This window comes from Leptodactylus fuscus, chromosome 7 (assembly GCF_031893055.1).
Source record: "Leptodactylus fuscus isolate aLepFus1 chromosome 7, aLepFus1.hap2, whole genome shotgun sequence".
Classification (NCBI taxonomy): Eukaryota; Metazoa; Chordata; class Amphibia; order Anura; family Leptodactylidae; genus Leptodactylus; species Leptodactylus fuscus.
The window spans coordinates 121,925,665-121,947,907 of record NC_134271.1 but is presented as its reverse complement, the minus strand read 5'-3'; the positions used below and the strand labels follow the sequence as shown (position 1 = coordinate 121,947,907).

The 22,243-nt window shown below is 42.2% G+C and overlaps 1 protein-coding gene across 4 annotated transcripts; it reads right to left on the bottom strand.

The window, feature by feature from the left end:
* Positions 1-2,586: 2,586 nt before the first annotated feature.
* LOC142214145 (serine/arginine-rich splicing factor 5-like) lies at positions 2,587-21,665 on the bottom strand. Of its 4 annotated transcripts, none has more exons than XM_075282940.1 (8): positions 21,576-21,665; positions 14,814-14,944; positions 12,933-13,003; positions 11,899-12,009; positions 10,995-11,067; positions 8,188-8,261; positions 7,600-7,710; positions 2,587-3,658 (listed from the first exon to the last, which is right to left on the bottom strand). In XM_075282940.1, exons 2-8 carry the CDS (start codon positions 14,937-14,939, stop codon positions 3,460-3,462), a joined length of 765 nt encoding a protein of 254 aa, XP_075139041.1. In that variant the 5' UTR covers positions 14,940-14,944; positions 21,576-21,665; the 3' UTR covers positions 2,587-3,459. The 4 variants fall into 4 exon arrangements, with proteins under 4 accessions (XP_075139041.1, XP_075139042.1, XP_075139043.1 ...); XM_075282941.1 differs by having other exon boundaries at positions 2,587-3,655; XM_075282942.1 differs by having other exon boundaries at positions 10,995-11,064.
* Between the last annotated feature and the right edge of the window lie 578 nt (positions 21,666-22,243).

Genomic DNA, 22,243 nt, shown 5'->3' with positions numbered 1-22,243 from the left:
AATCTTTTGGCTCTGCTGCGTCAGAATCTTTCTCTCCCACCCCCTTCCCCCTTGCATTTGATTTGGTTCACCTTACCCGTGGTACTGGGTTTTCCCCCTCCAAACTTTAATGCTAAAAAAAAAAAACTGCAATGAAAAACTCAACAGAAAACTCATCTGAATTTCCACAGCACAGAACTGAAAAACGGATGTACATGCGCGTTTTTTTCCACGACAGAAAACGCAGCTTTTTCTCTCTGTTTTTTTATGCTGCATTTCCAGCCCGTGGGGCCTCAGCCTTAAAGCTTTTTTTTTTGTCTAACTACTTTCCTTGGGTATCAAATAACCTACCTTCTCCAGTGGACACCAAGTAAATATTTTAGAGTATAGTGCCCACCTTTTTACATTTTTTTTCTTTAATCCAGATACATGGTAATCTGCCCACCTTTTTTGCGTTGTGCAGAACCTGTGTATCTCGCTCAGGGGCCATCACATAATATAGTCACTTAGGTACCAGCGAATATTACAGACTTCTCACATCCCAGCAGATACTAAGGAACAATATCTACTGGGGAGCGTGTACTAAACACCAGCTGTCAGGGGACGGAATCTAAAGTAGGAAGCGTTAATATGGATGACATTTCTGCATTGCAAGATTTAGCATTAGGGGGTTCCTTCATTCTAGTAATCTGCTCAAGGTCCATTACTAAGTAGTAAAAAAATATAAAAAATTAATACAGTTAAGTATATGCAAATCTGACTTCCATGATGTAATTAGGAAGCCAGTGCCTCAGGTATGCACTGCATCTGTGGCTTGTGTTACCTGAGCTGACCACATCATAGTGAACTCCTAGGTAAGTTCACACAGTGGAAAGTGAAGAGGATTTCCTTCTCATTTTCCACAGGTGCTTTTTGGCCACGGTCTACCCGCTATGGATTAGACCCAATCATGTGGGCCTAATAAGCAGGTAGTCTGAAGCCACGGAATCTGTGGATGAATCAGCCACGGCATGCACAGCAAGATCGAGCAGGAAGCTTGTTTTTTCAGCGTCCTGCTGCAATATTGGCCATACTGAAATGCTTTGAGTGCAGGAAACAAAACTAGCAATGAATATTTTCACTGAAAGTTACTTCCCATGTGCATGTCCCCTTATAATATACCACCATAGGATTTATTTTTTTTTTGAAGAATTCCCAAAATTCACAAGGTATAGTGCACATTCTGCATTCAGAACATTAAAACATGTCTCACGTTTACCTGTATTGTACTGTTCTTTGATTTTAAGTAGAAAATTCCAAGGCTTACACAGAATTTGTCACCAGGTCTCCAAAGCTTAATTCCATACCTCACCTGGTCGGCGCTGTCATAGGTCATTACAGTGTTGGTGCAGCATGGGGGCTCAGAGGTTAGCACTGTTACATTACAGCATTGGAGTCTTAGGTTAGAACCCAGCCAAGGGCTTCTGCAAGGAGTTTGTATGTTCTCTCAGTGTTTGCATGGGTTTCCGACAGGTACTCTATTTTCCTCCCACACTCCGAAGACATACTGATAGGGAATGTAAATAATTGTGAGCTCTACATGGGACTGGCAAAGTCTGTAAAGCACTGCAGAATATGATGGTGCTAGAAGTAAGCTAATTAAAATAAAAGCAGCTGTTCCAAAGATATAAATCGTATTAATGTAACTTAGGATCTATAGCAAAGTGAAGGTAAGGGGCTAGGGACTGCGCACTCTGGCTCCGATTTTGATGCGGGAAGCCACGTCAGAATAGGAACAAAATGTGCCTGCCGCGGCTTCCCGCACTGGAGTAGGCCCAAATGAATGGGCCTAGTCCTGATAGTGCTGTCGCGAGGCGGATGCCACGGCTAAATCAGCCGCGGAATCCGCCTGAAGAAAGGGCAGCTTGCTTCTTATTAGCGCGAGCGGGAACACACCACTTACGCAAAAAAGAATGCTAGCAGTCTACGACAAATTGAAAGGTCCCTTCTAAAAGAAGCATTGTCATTTCAAGGTACCCTTATTCATAGGATAGGGGGTCCAATTGCTAGATTCCTTGCACCCAAAGGAATGGAATAGTAGGTTGTCCATCTATGGGACTGCCAGGGAAACAGAAACACTGCTATGTCTGCCAATTCTATAAGACAGAACAGAACGGGGCCCCAGTTTTCTGTTAAAACCTCTTTACACAATTGTAGTGTGTTAGGAAATGCAATCCATGGTGATTTACAGATGGAGGACACTGGATGGAATTTATTGAAATCCCATTCATATGTGTAATGGAAAACCTGCAGTGCCAAGTAGATTTTGCTGTGGGTTTTAAACACTTTGCATGACAATTATTGCTGCAATTTTTTTGTACCCGCAGCTTTCAATCTTTGCAATACAAAGATTAAAAGCCACTCAATGTCTGCAGGCAAAAAAACCCACTTTGGTAAAAACCACCCCCCTCAAAAAAAAATAAATTTCAGTGATTTTGCAATGAAGTCGTCTTACCCGTAATGTACCCAAAAATCGGTCTTTTTATTTTCAATTAATAAAAAAATGAATTTAAAAATTGAACACAAATTGATGAACAGAAATAAACAGATCAAACTTTGCTTTAAAGGAAAAAAAAAAATTGCCTTCAAAGTTTCTTTAATTAACCAAAAAGCAGAAATGAGAATACAATACCAGATCAAAATAGGACAAACGGCTTTAAACTAATTTCCCAACGACAACTAGTTACTAACCACAAAAGCAAATGAGATCAATTAACACAAAAGATTAACAAGAAGCAAAAAACAGGAAAAAAAACTGTAAAGTTACAAAAAAACGCTAGAAAGAAAAAAAAAAAAAAAAATTGTCCTTGAAATTTAGAATTATGTAAATAAAGGTGGAAATTTTACATTTAGTAGTATTCCTGTAGGTTTCATCCGTCACACGCACAACACCTAATGAAGCCGATAGGAGATGAATCAAAACCTAGGCTTTGGCTGTAAATAAATGACCCCGTCTGTAACGATGACACCTACCTGATGTAACATGCGCTATGAGAACACTTAGGATTTGCTTTATACATAGATTCACTGAAGCTTACATATTCCTGGCAAATAAATGTTAGTGATAAAGAATAGATCAATAGGGCAGTGTGTGTTGTCAATGACCATACTAACTCAAATCTACATACATCTTAATTTAATATATAAACAAGTCAGAAAATAAGAAAAAAAAATATATAATCAGACAAGTTTCACTCATCTACACAGTGAAACACATGTCAAATAGGAAGGGTTACATCACTCCTGCCAGTACCCGTGGTCTAGGCAGAAGAGCCAGATCGCATATTTACAAAAACAAAGCATTAGGCCACCTTTTTATGCCAGATTATTTTACAGGCGCTTTGGTTACATAAAACAGTGAAAACCTTTCATCCCCAGCTATCTTCCTCTTGGGGCACATAACCTTCATTCAGGATTTCTACATATAACAGGGGGTCATCTCTAACCGCGGCTCTCTGCTGAACTGGACCTGGACTGGCGTTTAGGGGAGCTCTGGGATGGTTCACCGCTGGTAGATTTCTGACTGTATTTCTTTTCAGGTGTGCGGCTAGGAGAGCGGGATCGGCTTGCAGACCTGGAAGATCCACGAGACTTGGACTTGCTACGTGATCTGGAGTAGCTTCTTGACCTGGATCTGCTTCTGGGCAGAAACAAAACCAATTGAGTACAAAATGCAACCACTGGATATTATACAGATCCACAAAACAATCAGCTGGAAAACCTTTGGAAATATCAGTAGTTTAAAGAGGACCTTTCATGAATTTGGGAACAGGCAGTTCTATATACCGCTGGAAAGCCGACAGTGCACTGGATTCAGTGCACTGTCTGCTTTCCCTATCTGTGCCCCGGATGAAGAGCTATCAGTATCGGTACCGTAGCTCTTTACAGTCAGAAGGGTGTTCCTGACAGTCTGTCAAGAACGCCCTTCTGACTGTAAAGAGCTACGGTACCGATACTGATAGCTCTTCATCCGGGGCACAGATAGGGAAAGCAGACAGTGCACTGAATTCAGTGCACTGTCGGCTTTCCAGCAGTATATAGAACTGCCTGTGCCCAAATCGGTGAAAGGTCCTCTTTAAGGCTCCATCTAGGTCACTTCCCCCCCCCCCCACACACACATCTGTTTAGCACATCCATTTCAAATTGATGGCTTCAATGTTTTAATAAATAAAAAAAATTTATATATATATATATATATATATATATATATATATATATATATATATATACACACACACACACATATAATGGATCTGTCTGACCATACTTGTGTCAGTCCAAAAAAAAGTAATTATTATTATTATTATTATTAAAAAAAAAAAAAAAGGGCCTGAACAGAGCTTCCCCCTCCCCCCCGGCTAGGACTACATTGCAAATATCACATGGTAACAATCGTTTTTTTTTGCTGCTAAATCATGGCTGTAAGCAAAACAACCCAAACTACAGTATTTTTCCTATTTCGCCTCCCAAAATAAAAAAAAAAAAATAAAAAAAAAAAAATAAAAAATCGATCAAAACATCAAACATTCCTCTAAATGATATAGATGTTAAAAAAAAAAAAAAAAAAAGCCGCCTCATACATCCCTGTAAATATACATTTAAAAAATAAAAAAAAAAGTTATGGTTGTCAGATTTCCACCCTTCCAAAGTTTTGGATATTTCCTAAGGAATTAAGTGTGGGATTTCTATTTCAGCATTAGACACGCCAAGTCTTTTGCCAGTTCGCACATTATTACTTTTAAACAATAGAAAAAAGTCAAAGTTGTAATTTTTGTGACAATCTAGTCACATGTAAGTGCAAGTCACCACATAGCCGCATGCACTTTTATATCGTATATACTTACATTTCCCACCAGCCCCTCTCTCATCAGATTATAGGGCAGGAGTGCACCTTGTATAAAAGGCAATCCAATACTACGCTGCTGGATGGTAGGTACGTACCACTGACCTGGCTTTTCTTGTTGGTATAAATTCCAGAAGGACTTAGCAGCATTAAATAGCTTAAGTGTATTATTTAGGAGGATTACAGGGCCCAGGATTTACAAGTGGCTGGAGGGACTGGTTGGGAAGGCCACTCCGATAGTACACTACAGGTTTTTACCCAGCTGATCCCCAGGAGAGGCTCAGATTGTAATATAAGGACTTGCTCACACGACCACTTTCGGTCCCTATACAACTGTCCATGTCTAGGTTGTATTTCTTGGACTGACCACAGTGTGTGAATGGAATTTGCTGCATCATTGCGAATTATAATGCAGTAAGCTCCATATACACAGTCTTGGTCAGTCTGAGAAATACTTCCACCACACGGTTAGGGCCCGTGCACACGGAGTTAACGCGAGCGCATTTTACCATAATACATATGAAGAGCTCAACGGAAAAATGGCCTAAGTCCACCTTTTGTCATATTTCAAATTATTACCTAGAAAGCTTCTTTGTACCTCGTTCTATGCATTGGGTTTACAAGGTACCTAGGATTAATGACCTAAGTCCATATATTTCAATGCAGAAGAATTTACACTCAATGGAATAATGGCCTAAGTCCAATACAAACTTACTTACTTCACTCTCGTTGGTCATTTTTTCATTGAAATCGTGACTACCGGTCTGTTGTTTATATTAGTTTAAAAACTTTGTCTTATTGTTTAAAAGGCTCTAAATCGACTTTTCACATATTTAGCGCCGAAAAGGGAGGCAGGTAATTATTATTCTTCATCGTTTAATAATAGTAGTAATTAATTAATAATATTAAATAAATAATATTTATACATGAAGCTGCAATTTTTTTAATAAATAATACAATTTATGATTAGGATTAACGGTGCTCATTAGCTGATTACATTGGATAGATATATTCCACAATAATGCCCGTTTGCTTTAGGCTAAAACTTTAAATTTCGTTTTTCTCACAATATTGATTTTTGGACTTAGGCCATTTTTCCGTTGAGCTCTTCATATGTATAAATAACACTCCCATTGACTTCAATGAAATTTTTTTACACAAGTAAAAAACGCATCGTGTTTTTTGGCGCGTATTTTGACGTGTTTTTTCCACATGTAAAAAATTTCATTGAAGTGAATGGGAGTGTTATTTTTCCACGTGTATTCTATACATGTGTATTGTACTAAAATGCGTTCGCGTTAACACCGTGTGCACGGGCCCTTTGTGTTTCACAATGTTGTATGAATAAGGTCAAAAAGGGGAAGTCGCTTAGACAGGGTGGCCATAAAATAACCTCAGGTGTTTGGAGTCGTGTGCAGGCTGACCCAATGGACGGAATTGCCTGAAAATTTGTATGTGTGCTAATCAAGGCACTGCGTGCACTGCAGTTACCGCTATGACTACTGGAGCTCTGTTCCTCAACAGCTGCAGCAATATCCTCCACGACCTCGGTGCGTACAGGTCGTCGTCCGTGGCCTGGTTGTACACTCAGTAACCCAGTTGCCTCAAAACGTTTCATCATTTGTCTCAGCGACGTTACAGACATTGGGCCGGCACCTGTATGCAGGTCTTTCAAACAATGAAAAGCTCTCAGGGCAGCTGTGGCGTTCCCGGCATTCTCATAAAACAACATCATTAGACGCTCACGATCTGGCAAAGAGACAGGCATCGTGACGACTGAGTGAGACTGAGTAGAGAATAAGGGACGTTTACTGTCAAGCGCCACATTATCCCCTGGCGGGGAGTTTTGGTATTAATTTTTTTTCATGCCGTCCGTTTCCCCATGCCTTGATTAGCACACATACAAATTTTCAGGCAATTCCGTCCATTGGGTCAGCCTGCACACGACTCCAAACACCTGAGGTTATATTATGGCCACCCTGTACATTGTGAGAAAACTGTTTCTAGAGAAACTGAAAGGAACTGGAACCAACGTCTGCCAGACACAAACTTGTTGTCAAGGCATCTGATAGGGCGGTGAGATACTTGCGATATCCTGCTTCTATGAAGCTTAACTAAGTTTTCTTTTAGATTCATATCATCTTGCTAAAGGAAGCCTTGCTTATTTTGTACTGTATGTGCCGCTGAACAAGCATACTGATATTTTTTGCCTTCAATAATCCCTCATCTGCTGAATTCTATCCAACTGGTGCCTACTAGAGATGAGTGATTACTATTCGAAACTCCCGTTCTGAATAGCACGGACCCATAGGAATGAATGGATGCAGCCGACACGGAGGGGGTTAAGCGGCCGGCTGCTGGCAAAGTCTGCGTGCCGGCCGCTTCCATTCATTCTTATTGGTGCATGCTATTCAAAACGGCTGTTTCAAATAGTACTCACACATCTCTAGTGCCTACGGCTTTCATTTCTTATTAGGAACTACTGTGGGTGATAAAGTGTTACTTCTGGGATATGTAGCCGCTCAAAGAGAAAAGTAGCAATATACAGTGCTTACTCACACCCAGTCTTAAAATATTATGTATCCATTAGCTGAAACAGAACACCCCTCGGCGAAATGTTAGCACATACAGATGACGGCAATGCTACAAAGAAATACTAGACAGAAAACATTAACTGGATATTACTCCACAAACACAGATGGAATCCAAAATTCTCCAATGGAGCAAATTCCACGTACCTGTGCTTTTTGCGATCCTCAATCAGCTTTATTTTCCGCCCACTAAGTTCCATGCCATCCAACTTCTCTAAAGCACTCTTCATATCACTGTAGGATGCAAATTCCACGACCCTTAAATGGAAAAAGAAAACATATCTAACAAGAAAAACAGACATGTGCCTCCCACGTCCTAGCTACATCGTTGTCTATGGCCTAGCATTAAATAAGTGATCCCTAAAACCAACTGAGTTAACGGAACTGACCATGTTAGTTACCACAGTCATGTGCGGATCCATGGAAAAGGAGAAGGACAGCAAACAGATCCCGTCAATAGAATAGACAGGATAAGATGCAAAAATGGACAGGAGCGGCTCTATATTTTCCAGCTCAGTTCTATAGCACCCACACTGATCTAAAAAAATATACAGTCATAGGCATGAATCCATACGAAGGAATAGGTTGTATGTGCTCTGTTACTATAGATCCTTAATAATGGACAGCACACAGCCCATAAACGTCGTCATACTCCTGTAGGGAGACTAGAAAACTTCCCATATAAACCATTGTTAATACAATGTCAGCAGTCTGATCTCCATAACACGTGCATACCCTTCATTCCTGTTACTCCTGTGTGCATCCACATATGTCACCTCTCCAGCTTTTCTCATGAAGTCCTTCAAATCCTGAAACAAGTAATGTTGGTTAGCATATAACCAACCCGCCCCCGTACACGGGCTGCATTGTGCATAGCTTATAAGATATTGATACTGCCCTGAAAAGACCTGTGGTTTAGCTAAAAAACCTATGATAAATCAGTGTTAGTGTCATGTATGAAGCTGATCTACATAATATGCAGATACGTTACGTGTATAGACATGAGGTAGCATGTTAAACAATCTTACGCAAGTTCTACTAATGTTGTTACAATAGGAACACAAGCATATATGGTTATAGGATGCAAAAAAATGGTATTACTCTATATGTAACAACCTCACTGCTACATAAGACTTAACTATTCTCAGTTTATTACTTGGTGTTATATTATTTCAAACCCAAGTTACTTACCACAATATATAACCAGTGGTCGGAGGTACCTTAAGCAAAGAGTCGCTTGTCCATAACCTAGATGACCTTGTGAGCAACTCACTTACATGAGAAGGGTGGAAGGCGGCAGGGGAGCACCAGAGTCTCAGTAAGTGAGTGACGTTAAACCTGAAACCACTGGATGCAATCACTGGAAGTGGCTAGAGAACCTGAGGCTGACCTGAGCTAGCCACACTTGCTCAAATCTGGGCAAACCAAGATCTAGATCGGCAAAGCGGGAGGGTGATAGGAACCAAAAGGAAACTTCAGAACAGGCCCAGCCCTAGAATTTCAGCCATTAGCAAACCAAAAACTCTTGGGCTCTCCTCCACACAAGAGAAACGAGGCTTAACCCAAAGAAAGGCTGTTAAAAGAGGTTCAAAATGCACGTGGTTAGATATATGTCTGTGAAAAAAATATTTACTACAACACAGGATGGAGCAATATCAGTTTAGTACTAATAATAGAAAGTAAATGTGTAACTTAAGAGAAAAAAACAAACAAAAAAACAAAAACACCCACAGACTTTAGATGTGTAATATTTTTGCATGGTTCTCACACTGTGCAGTCCGCACATCACAATTTTCGTGTCGTGACTTACTTTCATTTGTCAAACATTAGCACATTTTAGGGTATAGAGTAAATAAAAACGCAAAAAAAAAATAAAAAATAAAATCAAGTAGGACAAACCCCCCCCCAAAAAACAGAACTTACTGACTGAACATTTCCAAACCTCAGTAGACTGACAGACGCTGTCACGTTACGACATCTATGATCTGTCCGGGTATGTGCAGAACACAATATCAGTAAATGTAAAGGATTTTTACAAGTGTGCACAATCCTGCAAATGAAACCGACAGGTGCACATAAGATGTTAACTGTGTACCCTCCGCCCCAGAGACTAAGCATGCGGCTTCAGAGGAGATCCAGGACGCACATCTCCCAATTGTCCTCTGTGCCATCTGGGTGACCAGCATTTCCCTTCCGTTGTACATTTCTGCACTCATATTTGATCTGACTAGCCCTGCCGGACACACCGCCAATATACAGATGCAACAGTCATGCCACCAGCACGCTGGCACTAGGAAGTGAAAAGCCAACTTCTTGTGCTATGCAACAGGAAAGCGCAAAAAAAAAGCAAACAAATAAAAAAACCTACTGGGAGTTTTTAACAAAATATCTACGGTATCCTTTACTATAGCAGGCTACTCCTAAGTAGGAAGATCTCTGCCTACAGCTTATAGTGGAGTCTCTCCTTCTAGTAGCCAATATGGAAGCTGCGCTCACAAATAAATAGCTATAAAACCGAGGCAAACCAAACAAAATACACGGTGAGGTGTTTACAAGCAAGAAGCAGTGTTATATTATCACAGCAATAAATGAGAAACCCCCCCCCCAAGAGGAAATGACATTCAGGTTACACTATTTCCCCTATAGTGGTGTCCATTCATCTGAGTATTCCTCAACTATATTGCTCCACTAAACCACAAAGCAATACCAAAGAATCCGTCTAGGAGACAGACCGCCTGAATTTAGGCATATATTAGATATCCTCCTAACACAAAGCTAGTGGAGATCAAAGGCTATAGCAGCCCTAGCGGCACCTCAAAGTCCCAAATGTGCCATACACTTTAGGTAGCAGTCAGTCAGCTGCCATTCCTTGCTCCATCCCCTTCCCTACACAAGAAGGAGCATACAAGGAGAGAAAAAGCTGATGTCAGAGACCCCCAAATAAAAAAAGAAATAAAACTATGCTGTTGGGAGGTCAGATTGGATGGCTGGGGAGTATATATGTAATGTTAAGGGAGCACATCCCAAATTCACTTGGCTTGCTCCTTGGTATTGTGAAAGGGAGGAGATACTACAGTGTTTACATACAGTGCACATCTAAAGGGCTACAGGTCACCTTCTAGCTTGGTGGCATTATGGGATCTAATAGATGCCTTCATTTAAAGGTCTTTCTCTATGTCAGATTCTCTACAGCATCATCACATAAGCTATACATTCAAGTTAGACAGAGCCACAAAAATGTATAACAAGTAGCAATATACAGCTTTGACCACAGCACACATTAATGTATACACCAAATGGGGAATAAACACTTTTCATATACTGCGTGTGAATAGCATCAGCTGGGTGCTGTGGAACATGTAGTGCTGTTATCTGATATAAAAGAGTTTAATGGAGGTATGGACTTTGTAAAGAACTGGATGTAAATGATCGGGCAGAGTGACGGCACCCTCAGTGTTGTTAGAACCACTTACAATATAACAACCCAAGCTCTTATGGCACTCTATACAAGGATTGGCTTTTAAACATGCAAAAATGCTCACCTGCCAGCTGACACGAGAGGAGAGGTTTTCCACAATTATTCTATGCTCAGTGCGTACTGGGGGTCCATACCTGCTACCAAAGAAACAACTCAGTGACAAGATGCTGGAAACAAAGAGTACTGCAGAAAGAGAACCATGAAAGCTACACATATTAGTAGAAGGGTGAAGAAGGAAATCCAGCTGAAATATTCTAGATCAGAGATAGGCAACCTTTGGCACTCCAGCTGTTGTAAAACTACAACTCCCAGCATGCATACTTGCTCTGCTGTTCTTGGAACTCCAATGAAAGTAAATGGAGCATGCTGGGAGTTGTAGTTTCACAGAAGCTGGCGTGCCGGAGGTTGCTGACCCCTGTTCTAGATCCAAGATCACACTGGTGTCATCTGATCAGCATTGTTTTCTAAAAGGCTTTATAGAGCGCTTAAAGGGGATGTTCCAAAACAACAGCTTATCGCCTTCATACAGGTCCGATCACAAGAACAAGGGTCCCAGCGCTCTCATTTGTATAGAAAATCAGGCATGTGCTGTGTTCAGACCCTGCAGAATTGCTGAAGACAATGGAACCCCCAGCGATCAGACAATCCTTTGCTTTTGTGGAGCTTATTACCGTTTCCCCATTGAACCTCATGCACGATTGTCTGAGTCAAGCATGCAAGTATACAAGGGAAATGGAGTGGAAGACTTGGTCAAACAAGTGTGCAGGTGACACTAAAGGGCCATTTAAATCCATGAGATTCTTTGCAGAATGTGGCAGATAATCTATAAGCAGCGAATACCAGGTTGCTCTATAAAGCTGCTTTGTTCTAGAAATCAGCCTGAGATTACTTACATCACCAATCTGATCTATTAGAAGAGAATTTGGTCTAGGTACACAATATAGTACACAGCCCAAGAATATCATTACCTAGGTCCACCACTGTTTGACTGACGGTAGCCAAAGCGCATTGGGTAACGTCCTCCGCCACCCATCATGCCCCCTCTTCCTCTTCGATTTCTAGCATGCTCAATTGTGACTCTGCATCAAAGGAAAAAGACACATTAGTTTGATAACTATTCTCCCACAACTCCCCACCTATTTGCTTGCTTTACCCCTTTGTGATTTTATTCTCTTTCTAATGCATTTCCAGCGTTGCCAAACATGTATGTTACATGTATGTTATTTAAACACAAAACTAATTCTACTTATTGTGCCCTAACACTTTTTATGAAGATTTTAAAACTTTCCTTCTTGAAAGGCCGTGGCATCCCATGTAACAAAGAGCTGACGGTAAGAAGGCTCTACAAGTTACCGTGACTGTGCAGTAAAAGTTAGACATGAGGAAAATCACCTTCATTTATTTATCCTCCCACAGTCACTACAACAAATCCTTTATCGGTCATGACCTACAATATATCTATTTCACAGTTTATGAGTGCCGTTCTAGAGAGAAGTCAGGTATGACTACAGCTATGCGGAGCAGACATCAGATGTAAAGTGAGGCTGCTCTTACACGACCATAATTTATGGGTTTTCAATTGCAGACACATTATATTCAGTGCAGCCTCTTACACCACCGGAAATTTTATCCGTGGTGTGTCGTGACTAAGGTCCACACTGGCGGTGAATTCACTGCACGGACTCGCCCATAGAACTCTATGGGCGCGTGCGGCAGGACATGGGCGTCTGCGATGTCTATGTCCAATGTCTATTAGTAGTGTTGCTGATCAGCAACTTGCAGACTGTAAAACCAATACGGTCGTGTAAGACCAGCCTGACAGGCCAACCTGGGAGTTGCGTGATCATATTCTGTATTAAATCGGTTATCTGTTTTAGGCACATCTGGATGGCATTAGGGCACATGAACACATCAGACAGTCCTATGTCTAAGTAAATGAATTTGATTCTTATTGGTTTTGTCCACAAAGGTCACAATTTCCCAAATGTAAGTAGTATTTCACCTTTCATTACATAGTTCTTTTCCATTCAGTTCATACACGGCATCATCTGCATCTCTGTGGTCTTCAAATTCCTATTGCAAAGAAAAACAGGCCAATGGATTATTATAATGGACTGGGTTCATAAGATTGCTCTGCATGTACTGATGAAATGGATAACAAAATAATTCACCCTTCTCTGTCCAACGTCTTAAAAAGTTTTTTTTTCCCCCCGGCACTTAGATTATTTGGATAGGTCATCGACATCACGATTGGTGAGGGTCCGATACCTGGCAACCCCCCTAACAGTTGATAGTATTAGAAGCTGTGACCCCCCCAAAAGTACACAATAGCTCACCTGAAGACAGTTGAAGTGAATGGGAATTGAGTGTGTATGGAGCATAACAAAGCTTTCAATAATACATACAATTTTGTACTAAAAGGTAATCGTTTGCATTTGGTACTTTTGAACAATTACTGTTTCCTATTTACATTGCACAGGATCTGTTTTACAGTGACCGTGCAATGTTATCACAGCCTGTACTAATATCTCATGTCTGCTATAAAACAGATACTCTAGAAAAACATATAAAAAATTGCACCAACCAACAAAAATCCAGAAGGAATAAATACTAAAAATTAATTTTTTATGCTTCATGAATATAAAGTTACAAAATAACTTGGGTCCACATTCTGGCATAAAACAGTTACTGTGCGATATAAATAATGAGGGGTCTCCACATTGTATAATCTGTTCCACAAATGGGTGCCCACAGAGAGGGCTCAGTGTCACCTTTGGCACGCATGCTATAGGTTTGCAACCACGGTACTACCGTATATTATTAAAGGGGTGAGGGTGCTCCTGCAGGGACCCCTACCAATGAGGAGAACAGAGGTAACAAGTCCTTTGTGAGTGGAGTGGTGGTGAGTGCGCTCAACTACTGCTCCATTAAATTTATGGAATTGCAGAAGATAGCCAAGCACTCAAATCTCATTCAGCTCCATAAACAGCAAATGGAGTGTTAGTTGAAACAGTGGGCTTGGGATAATTATTCTTGTGATCAGTGTGGCTCTTAGAGACTGGACCCTTAAATATCTAGTACAAGTAGGGATACAGACTTCGTTCCAAGTGTTGAAGCTAGGGTCCCACCCCGTATCAATCAGGAAAAAGAGCTTCACGCAAAGATACGTGCCAACAAATCAGGTGTATTTTATTGGTAGGGCTCTACCAATAAAATACACCTGATTTGTTGGCACGTATCTTTGTGTGAAGCTCTTTTTCCTTAAATATCTAGTAGTTCTCTCCTATCCAGGTGATAAGTGGCAGGACCACCCCCTTTACGGGGATCTTATGAAGTAGATCCCATAGAGCAAGGAGTATACATAAGCAGATTTAAAACTTGAGCTGCCCCTGGTACCTCTTGTGTCACCCCCTCATAGATTGTAAGCTCTTGCGAGCAGGGCCCTCAGTCCCATTGTGTGAAGTGATGATTTCTTTGTAATGTATTTTTCTTGTCTGTATTTGAACCCTACAAATTGTACAGCGCTGCGGAATATGTTGGTGCTATAAAAATAAAATATATTATTATTATTATGTAGAGATTTAACAGATTTACGACATCTTACGAAGCTGAGATCTGACCTGCATTTTCGGTTATTCACCCATATTCACACATAGCGGTTTCCATAGAACTACATAAAACCTAGCTCACATCAAGATCAGGAGAAAACAACACAGCGATGGAAGGAAAGGCAAGACTGTTGTTCTGCTAGCAAGTCTATTTTTCCTTCTCTCCAGGGTGTGAGGTCTGCCAAGAGGGACAATTATTCTACAAGACAGACCCTTGAGTAAAAAACAAGCAAATGTGATACCTGGTGAATAATGTGACAGATGCTGCTACTTACCACAAAGCCAAATCCGCTTTTTAAGTTAATTTCTCTGATGCGTCCATACCCCTTGAAAAACTTCTCCACGTCCCTTTCACGAGCATGAGGACTAAGCCTCCCTATAAATACTCTGCAGCCACTCATTGTATCTGGTGGAAGAAAGCAGGAAACATAAATGTACAACACTAACTGGTCAGAGGTTACATCTAAGGCACTACAAAGGATCAGCATAGTGACAGGTTACTAGTACAAGAACCTTGGACGACTAGAAACGACACCAGGACTCAGCAACCGTTCACACTCCAGCTGTGAAACTACGACTCCCAGCATGCTCCATTCAGCAGCAGCATGCATGCTGGGAGTTGTAGTTTCATAACATCTGCAATTCCAATGGTTGCTCTCCGGAGCTGCACCATGGTCTCTACTGTGTAGGTATGGCTCTTCTTTCCTCTGTACAGATACAAAGCCTCTGGATTTTTTCTACCTGGATACTTTGCAGGTTTCCAGCGCCAAGCAGAATATTCCATGTCTTCTCCTTCCAGTGTCAAGACCAGAAATAAGATGTACTCAAAGTCTTGCCACAAAGGGGCTGTTCAGGAGGAGACAGAAATCCCAGGGGCTTTTCCTCTGCACAGATAGCAGTTATGTATATTTTTACACCTTAGCCACTAGTGTGATATTACTTTCCGCAGAGGTGTATACATGTGTAGACTAAGACTTTGTACACGTCGCCAACTACAGCACCCAACATGCCCTGTGTGCAGACAACATGGAATAATAGGAAGAACCATATATACCCATGCAAATCCCATTTCTTGAACACGGGCCCTTCATAAATCCATGCATATCTATACAGTATGGCTTTTTTTTTGTCAACAACGCAGATGTGAAAGTAGCCTAAATGGAGCGGTGGCCAAGCATGCAGACCACGCCTGCGCTCACAGGGGCAACTGCACACAACTATTCTCAGGAACATTGGAATTGTGTTTCAAAATCACAAATGTACGAGCAGACCCCTGGGGCGACGTGATGTCGGCTACAATCCCTACCTATGGCCAAACTGTGTCTAGATGGTAGGGCTGGGCGATTATGATCGTAATTAATCACACATTTTACCTCATTTATGATTAACCACTTCAGTACCGGACCAGACAAGACCAGACACATTTTCGGGTTCTTTGTATGTGCGGTTTTGAGGGCTGTAACAATTTTATTGTTTGGATTGTTCAACTAATTTCGGTGACACATAGGGCTTTATTTTTATATTTGCATGTGTTTGATTTTTTTTTTTTTATATCCAGGAAAACAAACAAAATAGGAGGGAAATCGTGTCTGCTTTTCATTTATTTACTAAACACAACGTGCTTCTACAAAAAAACTTTACAAAATAGTTTTTCCTCTCCATTACAGCAATTTTTATTTTGTATGGCGTCGTCGGGGATAGGGCCATAACATTTAATAACCGCATTTTATTGGCGGGTTATTTGTGTCATAATAGACCTTTTGGGACATCGGATCGCTTTTTCCTTTGTTAGGGAGGCTGATTTCCCCTATAACTGAGGCTGGCACATTTAGCCCCAGAGAAATATAACCTCCTGCACATAAGTATATAGCTTATAGAGCTGATCTGGGTCCTATAGGATCCCTGTGGGTCACGTGACTGCTGGGTCAGAGGGCAGGCGCATCACGGTGGCGCTCATAGCACATACCCTCTGACCCTGTCTTCTCTCTGTTGCTACAGCCGGCTCCACGATTTCGTACAGCTGCTGAGTTCTGCTTGGATGTACCGATATGTCCTTGCAGATCAAGGCAACCACTTTCCGGGCGTAAAAACCCAATGGGTGGTCTGGAAGTGGTTAATGGCAATTATTTAGGTCACGCTCCTTTAAAAGTATGATTATGTCTTGGGCGAACCATGTCGTAAGGTTGGCTTGACTGTTTTGTCCATACCGAACTAAAACTGCCATTATATCTTCAGACCCCAGAATATAAGTGGAGTGCGATGAAAGGGAAGCAAAAAAAACCAACACAGTAAGTAAGCGGCCATTTTCTTGTGGCCTGTGGGCATGTGCAGTCAGCTCTGCCCGAGGCCTACAAGTTTGACCACCTGCGCCGGAAGAAGACGCGTGAAGAGGCCGTTCCTGAAGAAGATGGAGGCGACACTGGAGAGTTCTCTTGCAGCATTGAGGACGCCCCCAGTCCTGCTTAAGCGCTGGGGCCCACCCCCAGTGCTGCGAGAGAACTCATTTGCATACCGACGAAAACCGGGATTTCTACGGAACGGCGGCACGGAGAAGACATCTAAAGGTAGGAGAAGAATAGACTTTCTTAAGGCTATTCCTACCCTGTTTCCCCGAAAATAAGACGGTGTCTTATATTAATTATTGCTCCCAAAGATGCGCCATGTCTTATTTTCAGGGGGTGTCTTATTTTTTTCAAAGAAGAATTCACATATATTGCTAAATATAAATATTAACATTTATTAAATACTGTACAGTATAAAAATATTTTTATAGATTTGTAGAGCAGGCGATTTTGGACACAGGGATACCTAACATGTACGGTATGTGTTTCACAGTATTTACATACTTTTACATGTGATCTAGGGAAATGGGTCGATTTGAATTTTTAATATATATATATATATATATATATATATATATATATATATATATATATAAAAAGTATATATATTTTTGCATTTATTAACCCCCTGTAATACATTACAGACAAGCAACCTGCCTTCAAAAGAAATGACAATTTTTTGCAATGCAAAATCAGACCTTTGCAATTGCATTGCATTGCAAAAAAATTGTCATTTCTTTTGCAGGCTGCATAGAGCAGCCTGCAAAAGAAAAGCACTGCAGACAGGCCGGGGAGCCTTTACAAGGCTCCCGGCTGTCATGCCAACGTGACGTCGGCCCTGGAGAATGCTCCAGGTGCCAGCGATCAACGGCGCCAGAAGGGTTAATGCCCATGGTTGGTGTGGGCACCGACCGGAGGCATTAGCGCTGGATGTCTGCTGACACCAGCAGACACCAGGCGGCTATGGCAGGATGCCAGGTGTTTAACTATGGCGGCCACCCGGGAGTCGGGCGGCCGCCATAGCCGCCTGGTGTCTGCTGGTGTCAGCAGACATCCAGCGCTAATGCCTCCGGTCGGTGCCCACACACGCTCCCATAGAAATTAATGGAAGCGCCCGGCACGCCGATTAACCCCCCGCTTGCCGGCTACTTCCATTCATTTCTATTCACTACGTCTTACTTTCGGGGGAGCGCCTTATATTAGGCAAGGCAGCAAAATGTCTGCCATGCCTTACTTTTGGGGTACGTCCTATTTTCGGGGAAACACGGTACGTGTCAACGAGAAAAAAAAAAAGTGTATTAATGGTAGAATCCCTTTAAAATATTCGGAGTGCTACTAAAAACAAACAACAGAGCCTAATAAGGCGGTTCACATTTTTTAACAAATCCATTATATGATGGACAGCAAAGTGCCACAGAGACTGTCATTTTGACTGTAAGAACACTGCTGAATTGAAGTCAGAAGTGTGAACAGGGCCTAATTACTACAGCGTGGTCCGTCTCATTTTTTATTATTTAACAATGCTGCCAGTAGGACCATAAGCATAACAAACCAATACTGCTACCAACACTGGTATACAAGTCCCAGGTGACTGCGGTAGCCAATCACAGACCCCTTTTCACAAACTACATATGAAGGCAGTTATGTGCCACTTGTGAACAGGTCACTGCTGAAGCCTGTAGAAGTCACCCAGCACAAATGGGATGTCACTGATGGCATCAGCCGGGGGCCTGTATACAGACGAACAGAACATTCAAGGAGAGGCAAGAACTGGTTTATAATGTTCATAACCCCACTATCAGCCGTATTACGGCAAATAAAAATGAGCTGAAACACCCCTTTAACTGAGGAACTCCTAATAATTATAAAGGAGAAGTTTCATCCGAGGCAAAACTGAAGATCTAAAGATGCACTTGACTCCTTCCTACCTGTCACCTGGCGTATAGTATGGGGGCTATCTTACTTGTTCACTGTAATAGCGGAGCCAGCCCCCCCTACTATGCCAGTGCTGATGGACAACAAAGTAGGGGGGCTAAATTAGATTAAATACAAAGGGGCAAAATGGTCATATATTTTATAACAGTTTATTGTGTATAATACAAGATAGGTCATCAGCATCTGGGGGGTACAAGGTTTCCTACCTAAAGCCTGCACCTCTCAGCTAATCTACATGATGGAAGGGTATACAGCCAGAAGCCGTTCTACCTCTATTCAAGAGAATTTGAGCGGTTCCCTGAGTCCACCAATACAGTAGTGGTGGTTCCAGGAAAGTACAGCTTTTCTTCCATTCACAGGGCAGTGACTTCTGGCTGTATACAGCTTCTGGCAGGGTGCAGTGTCCAGGTGTCAGCTCTCACCAATGAGATACTGATGACCTATCCTGTGGTTAGATCATCACAAACCCACATTAAAACTGCAAAAAAAATAAAAATAATAATAATGCACATATTCACATTATTTAACGATTTGCCTATAAAATCAAAAACCACATCAAAACTGTATGCAGCTTTTATTGCATCTTATGAACGTCAATTTATGCCGCAGGTTTTCCCTGCTGCTTTAAACCTTTGCAATACCCCAGAAATCAAAAAGCATTAACAGAAAGTCCCCAGAGTTTTCCTCTGCAGACTTTCTGTTTCTATTATACCATGGAAATGCTGGTGGTTTCCCTATAGGTAGAATTGACATGCAGCAATTTGCAAACACACTTGTGTTTTTCAGATTGCAGCATTTCCGCTGCAGATTATTTTCTACAGTGTATAGATGGGAATAGCCAAAATCTCATGCACTTTGCAGTTAATGCTATGTGGAGCCCTGGCCAAAAAACAAACAAAAAATAAATTGGGGGCCGTTTCTTCAAGAAACACATGTTGCTGAATTTCCATGATGAAGACTCAACGGTAGAGGCAGTGTGTGGGAACCCTAAATATAAGGCCCCACATTAAAGGGATCCTACATTAAAACGCTCAGACAGCACTGGGGGCGTCCCCAATGCTGCGAGAGAACTCTCTCCAGCAGCGTCATCTTCAGCCTCTTCTTCCGGCGGTGGCTAGTAACTTCTAAGGCCTCGGGCAGAGCAGACTGCGCATGCCCACAGGCCACGAGAATATGGCCACTTGCACAGTATTGTAAGCGGCCATTTTCTCGGGGCCTGTGGGCATGCGCAATCTGCTCTGCCCAAGGCCTTAGAAGTTACTAGCCACCTCCGAAAGAAGAGGCTGAAGATGATGCTGATGAAGAAGAGGAGGCGGCGCTGGAGTTCTCTCGCAGCATTGGGGACACCCCCAGTGCTGCGAGAGAACTAATTTATATGCCAAGAGAAACCGGGATTGTAGGTGAACGGCGGCGCGGAGAAGACGACGAAAGGTAGGAGAAGAATAGCCTTTCTTAAGATGTGGTACCTACAAAAAATTGTGTCTGACCGATAGGATCCCTTTAAGGAAATACAACATTTTTTGTTGCAGATTTTGCTGCAGTTATTTGAGCCAAAGTCAGGAATGGATTTATCAGAAGGGAAACACCTAAGCATTTCCTTTAATATTCCCTATTCCTTTTCAAGCCACTCCTGATTTTGGCTGATTTTACAGTCGCCCACATCGTGCAAAGAATAAGTGAGGCTGACATGCTGCAGTTTTCGAAATCACCACGTGTCAATTATACCTACGGAAATGCTGGCGATTTCCGGAAAAACCGTAGACAAAACATCTGCAAACGTTCTGTGAAAAGTGGTGCGGGAAAAACTACAATGCGTTTTTTTTTTCTCCCACAGCGCTTCTTTGCTGCGGCTGGCTACATGGAGCCTTATCCTTAAAGGGGTTTTCCTACTAACAATACCTATCCACAGGATAGTTGGGCCCCCCAAGCGACCACTATTTATTTTCAGATTTTTTTCTTTTACATCTGATGCGGGAAAAAAAAAGTGGCCACAAGCTCAGCCATCTGTTTACATAGATATTAATGTAAAAAAATTTTTTTTAAAAAAACCCCCTATCCTTTGTTTTTTTGAGTGACAACGGTATGGTATGCTATTTGTTTGCGTCCTTAAAAAAACAAAAGCATTGAGGTTGATGGAAATGGATGCATCTGTAAAAAGCATGATCTGAATACAAGTTTACTTCTGTGGGACTGAAGGCTATAGCCAGGGGTGGTCCTGTATACCCACACAGGGGTCTCAGGGTCCTGCTCTCATCACCTATAGCCCTGGACCTCCCATAGATCTTGCCCTATCTTGTAGAGGCAGTGATGGTCAGCCCCTATAGCAGCCATGGAGGTCTGAGCCCTGTTGTGGAGGCCTAGCCGTGCACTTCCTGTATGGCAGCCTTCACACTGCACAAAGCCCACATAAGCGGATAGGACATGAGCAGTATAGGGCCACAGCAAGCAAACATGCGAAACATATGGAATCCCCATATGGCTCCGTGCAATCTAATAACCCCACCTATCACCCAGATGGGACCAAACTACAACTCCCAGCGTGCACTGACCATACCCGCCATGCTGGGAGTCGTGCTGCTGCTGCTGTCCCCCCCTCCATTACCCGAGCCCCGTCCGCCCCGCTGTCCCGAGCCTATGTGTTATTCTTCTTCTATACAGACTCCTGTGACGTATAATAACGTATCCCAACGCCAAACATTGTACCCGTACCCTCCCCAGCGTCCACACAGCGCCAGGTACCGCTCTCCGCCAAAAACTCACCAACGCCACCGCTGTTTCCCGAGAATGAAATGGCGACTGAGAATCTCCGGATATGACTCTAAACAAGATGGCGGCGCAGGGAGAGGCGTGTTGTCATGGAAACACTTACCCTCTGGGCGCTGCGAACCGGCTCAGATCAGTGTGTGAGGCGGGCGGTGTTATGTAAGGATGGCGCTCGGCCTGCCGTCACTGGTAGCAGTGCCTCCTGTCCTGTCACGTTGTCTGCTTCTGGGAAAGCTGGGTGGCTAGTCTGCCTAGCTGTGCAACAAGAAAGTGCTTTAACCAACATTTGTAAAATCTTTTATGGACTAGATAACCCCCTCACCAAAAAAATAAAAAATCCTCTCTTTTAAAAATTTGCGCCATTACAGAGGCGTGCATCTACATGCACATGACCGTGCGTCGTCTGTGGGTCAATAAAAAATGGCACCGCACTGAGCCATACATTCAAAATGAATTGTCAGAGCCCCAAATACGCACAGATAAACTGGGAACGCTATGGCGGTGTGTATGGGACCATTCTGAGCCTTCACACGCAAAATACGCGTGTCAAAATAAGACTCCCATTGACTTCAATGACATTTTACAGGCGTATTTTTACACGTGTAAAAAATATCATTGAAGTCAATGGGAGTCTTATTTTTACACGTGTATTTTGCAAAAATACA

Bases quoted from the DNA above. Each gene is read 5' to 3' on its own strand.
- LOC142214145 (XM_075282940.1), bottom strand. From the start codon at position 14,939: ATGAGTGGCTGCAGAGTATTTATAGGGAGGCTTAGTCCTCATGCTCGT. The intron at 13,004-14,813 runs GTAAGTAGCAGC...TCTTTGCAATAG, and splicing joins AAAGCGGATTTGGCTTTGTG to GAATTTGAAGACCACAGAGA. The intron at 11,068-11,898 runs GTAATGATATTC...TTTCTTTGGTAG, and splicing joins TCAAACAGTGGTGGACCTAG to CAGGTATGGACCCCCAGTAC.